This window comes from Macadamia integrifolia, unplaced genomic scaffold, assembly GCF_013358625.1.
Source record: "Macadamia integrifolia cultivar HAES 741 unplaced genomic scaffold, SCU_Mint_v3 scaffold2845, whole genome shotgun sequence".
NCBI lineage: Eukaryota > Viridiplantae > Streptophyta > Magnoliopsida > Proteales > Proteaceae > Macadamia > Macadamia integrifolia.
In genome coordinates, this window is record NW_024869003.1 from 70,180 (window position 1) to 74,672 (window position 4,493).

The window sequence follows — 4,493 nt, forward strand, 5'->3', positions numbered from 1 at the left end:
TGTGAGGATATCAACCAACCAGAGAGTACTTTCAGTTGAAGATTAATTGATGGGATTCACAAAATTTAAGTTCTTAGGCATAAAAGAGGATATGGGCCCAGCTTGATATGAGTATCAAATTACTTGTCTCACCACCACATAGTGCCTATCATTTCTTTGGAGGCCCATAACACACACTCTCTCTATCTCCCCCTTGTAAACTCTTGATTTGGAATCTCGTAATTGCAATTTAGTTGACATAATCATGGTCTTCCAAAGATATCATTGAAATGGGTAATGACTTCTTGGCCCCACTCAAAAGATCACCCTTGCGGCCTTGCTAATGCTGCAGAAGCAAAGTGAAATAGTACAAGTAAATGCAATGTTTTTGTTCTGGCTTCAGCCAGCAAAAAAGAGGTGGGTGGCCGATCTCTGTTTTTCTCTCTTTCTTTATTTACACCCTATTAGTTAAAATGGATAAGAGGAACTGGCTAGGGAACAGCCCAGATTAACCAAAGTAAAGAGTCCCATCTCTGAAATACAATTGAGTCACTTCAGAACATTAACTGGTAGAAGGCTTAGGTCATGAATTGATATAATCAATAATCACATCTTCATGGATTCATCCTTCTTTCCTTACCCCTTTCTCTATTTCTTTCCATAATGTTCTATAACCAAAACTTTAAGCATATGCTTATCAACCCCACAACAAAACCTAACAAGAACAGAAAAAAAATTCCCAACAACAAAAGCCCTCATTGACCACCTCCAAAGGTTGAACAACAGATAACAGAAGAAGCCATAAAATAGTCAGAACTCACATTATTGGTAAGGATATATATCTTCCCAGAGTGTGAGGCTAATAGTTATGGGGTTATGTGGACAATACCATACTGCATTCAGATGTCACATCCTCTCATTATCCATGCTGCGAAAAAAGTCTTAATGAGGGAAAATTATAGAAAAAGAGGGGGGAAACTTCCAGCTTCCATTTTTTTCCACATATTGGGTGTATGCACTATTATTAGTCAGAAGACAAGACAAACATGACAAAAAATGAACATTGTCGAGTATTTGTTCATATGACTTCATAGTTCATACCCCTTTTCTCAATCCCTATTCAGATTTTAGAGCACCTCCAAGATAAGGCATCAGTTTTATTTCCTCCTTCCTATCATATGCTACCAAGGGGCAATTTAAGAATGGGTTTTTTGTTACGATAAAATTGAATTTCTTTATGATCCAGTGCCAAGTGAGTAGTGATAACAATAATATTTGAGTGATTGAATCAAAAGCTGCCACCTTCAGACGTGTGAACACCATATATTTCTGATCTACCTCCCTAGGTTTTTGTCCTGATGAATGGCACAAATATAAGTTAATAGCTTATATTACCTTTTGATATGGCTCCAAGGGACAATTAAACAATTGTCAATTAAAAGCTTTCACCTTCAGGAGTTCAAATTCCATATCTTTATGTTACCCAAAAAAAAAAAATCCACATCTTTATTTACTGATAGCAAGCCTCTGCATTTTATAGCTTCTTCCATCTTGATTGAGATTCTCAGAGGATCAAAATCGAATATCTAACAAACATGAGCACTAATTTTCATTTAAGAAAAAAAAAAAAAAAAAAAAACCATGAGCACTTGATAAGCACTTCTCTTCCTCAATTTCCCTCCTAAGGCTCCCACATGGAATTATAAATGATATCATCCAATTAGATTCAATATCTTTCATAGGGTTCCTCATGGTTGCTGACCTACCTCCACTACCTAATGACTGCTCTAAAACAACTCAAAAAAACGCTGCCAAAGATCAAAGTTCATTTCTTTATACTCTAGAAAATTCTATTTTGACTACTCCATTAGCATATTCTCAATTTGCATCATGCTTACTTGGACCTTACGAACAACCAATTGACTCCTTCAATGAGGTGTATGTCACCTATAAGTGAAGAATCAAGAATCCTTGATAATAAGAACCCATTCTTTTCTTGCTAATTGAAAATTTACAGAAAAGGATCAGCTTCCAAGTTTCAACATTAAATACTTTTTAGAGTGAGAAAAATACCTCATTTCCCCCTTAGAAATTCAAGCCTTCAAGGAAACATAGTAGCAGAGCTTTGTTATTTGTACAATCGAGTAATGGACTCCCCAGAACTCACACCAAGTATAACACAACAGAACAAATTAAAGAGCAGGAAATTATATTATATATAAATATTATACAGATGCCCCCGCAGAGAAGAAACAAGTAACTAAAAGACCAAAATCAGAATGACAAACCCCAAAAAAGAAAGAAAGAAACATACATTTTCTTGTTTGTGTTTTTGTTTATTTTCTCTATTCGGTATCAGAAGGTAGATTGGGTGGAACAGAATCGTCAATCAGAAGGGTCTGCAACACGGGCTTCAGTTCTCTGTTACAGAATTCCTCATACTCTCCTCTATCCCCTCCTTTCTTCTTAACTTCAAGCACCCTCAATGATGGTGTTAATTCGAATATCTCAGCAGCTATCGTCAACGGCCCCTTCACGCCTTCTCTTGATCCTTCTAAGTTTACACGGCAATCCTTCTTCCGAACTGAGAAGCTAACCACTTTGGCAATCTCCTCTAATTTTGAAATAATTCTCGACACTGGAGCACCCGAAACAAACCTTGATTCATCCCCTGTTTCTTCAAACAATCCGGAGAGATCGAATCCTGGTGAGAACGATATGATGTCGAAAGCATTCAAACTAGCTGGTCTGGGCAACCCAGGGATGGGTAATCTAGGCGTGTCTGACTCCGACTCCGATTCGGATACAGATTGTTCCGATGAAGATTCAACATCGTCATCTTCAAAGTTGCAGAGGCGATCGTTATCAATGTAGAACTTAATGTGCTTGAATCCTTTCTTGAACCACCGATTCTCCATTATTTCAGGAATCGTGATTCTGGTCTCCGGATTCGTGTCGAGGAGACGAGAAAGGAGACGGGATAGCTCAGAGGAGAACCACCTAGGGCACCGGAACTCACCTTTATAGATTTTCTTATACATTTGCATAATGTTCTGGTCTTGAAAAGGAAGATAACCAGCCATTAAAACAAACAAAACCACTCCACAAGACCAAATATCAACCTTTGCCGCATCGTAGCCCTTGCGAGCTAGAACTTCAGGGGCAACATACGCAGGAGTTCCACAGAAGGTGTGGAACAATCCGTCTTGCCTCATCTGATCCGATACAGCGCTAAGACCAAAATCGGAGACCTTGAGGTCGCCATTCTCGTCTAACAAAAGGTTTTCCGGCTTAAGATCCCGGTGGTAAACACCTCTCGCGTGGCAAAATCCAACAGCAGAGATAAGCTGCTGGAAATACTTCCTCGCAACCTCCTCTTTCAACCGACCTTTAGCAACCTTATTGAATAACTCACCTCCCTTCACATACTCCATTACAAAGTAGATCTTGGCCTTGGTAGCCATGACCTCAAAGAGCTGAACAATGTTTGGATGTCGAACACGACGTAAGATCGAGATCTCACGCTTGATGTGAGCAACCAAACCTCCTCTGAGAATTTTCTCCTTGTCAAGAACCTTAATCGCAACGCTTTCTCCAGTTTTAACATTCCTGGCATGGTACACCTTCGCGAAGGTGCCATGGCCAAGAAGCTTTCCGATCTCATATCGACCGAGCAGGAGAGCCTGACCTTCCTTCTTCTTCCTATCCGTCATTTGATCTCTGATTTCTTACAGGAAACTGAAACCCTAGTTTGTTCTGTAAATCAAGAATTTAAAACCACTGCTTCACAGCTCCTTATTTAGGAAAAAAAAATTCGAATCACGAATGCTCTCAGGCCCCTACTAGTTATTTTAACGTAGTAGGCCAGTTAGCAACTAGGGTTTGAATTTAAATAAAACAAATGAGAGATCTAACGGAGAAAAGTAACGGTGACGGAACTTTGACGTGTTAAATGGGAGACAGCGAGTTCCCAGCAAAGATTCACTACTTGTTCACATTCCACGTGGATGATCCTTCGTAGGAGCATCTGTAGTCACGTCGCACAAGTATTACGTATTCCAGTTTTGACCGTTGAAACTGATGAGGTGTTAGTAAGGTCTATTCTATCATGTAGTTTCTAGGTTTTGGTGGATCATGTTGACTGGTAGATATGCTTGATGAACGGTGGCTGAGACGGCTTAAACCTAATTTATATTCATCCTCGTGTATGATTAGTAACAACGAAATTTTTTAAATTTCTTTTGTTTTGAAAAGTGAACGGACACCAAGGCCTCGAGGGGTCCTTACATACGGCTGGTATAACAGACGGAAGGAGAAGGAATCGTTAACGGCATATTCCAGAAAATAAATATGTGTTGACGAAAATACCCCTTTTTTAAGTCGGTAGAGGGCTAGGGGCGAAAAGGGATCTAAGAGTTTGAAAATGATTGGTGTGGGGCCCATAAGACAAAATAATAGGGCTGAGATCGAGAATCTCTCACCGTTGGATCATGCTGTTTAATGGTTGAAACCCA

General features: G+C 39.5%; 1 protein-coding gene across 1 annotated transcript; it reads right to left on the bottom strand.

Moving 5' to 3' along the window:
* Positions 1–2,164: 2,164 nt before the first annotated feature.
* Positions 2,165–3,841, bottom strand: LOC122067330 (CBL-interacting serine/threonine-protein kinase 12-like). The gene has a single exon (XM_042631159.1). It carries the CDS (start codon positions 3,690–3,692, stop codon positions 2,325–2,327), a length of 1,368 nt encoding a protein of 455 aa, XP_042487093.1. The 5' UTR covers positions 3,693–3,841; the 3' UTR covers positions 2,165–2,324.
* Positions 3,842–4,493: the final 652 nt, after the last annotated feature.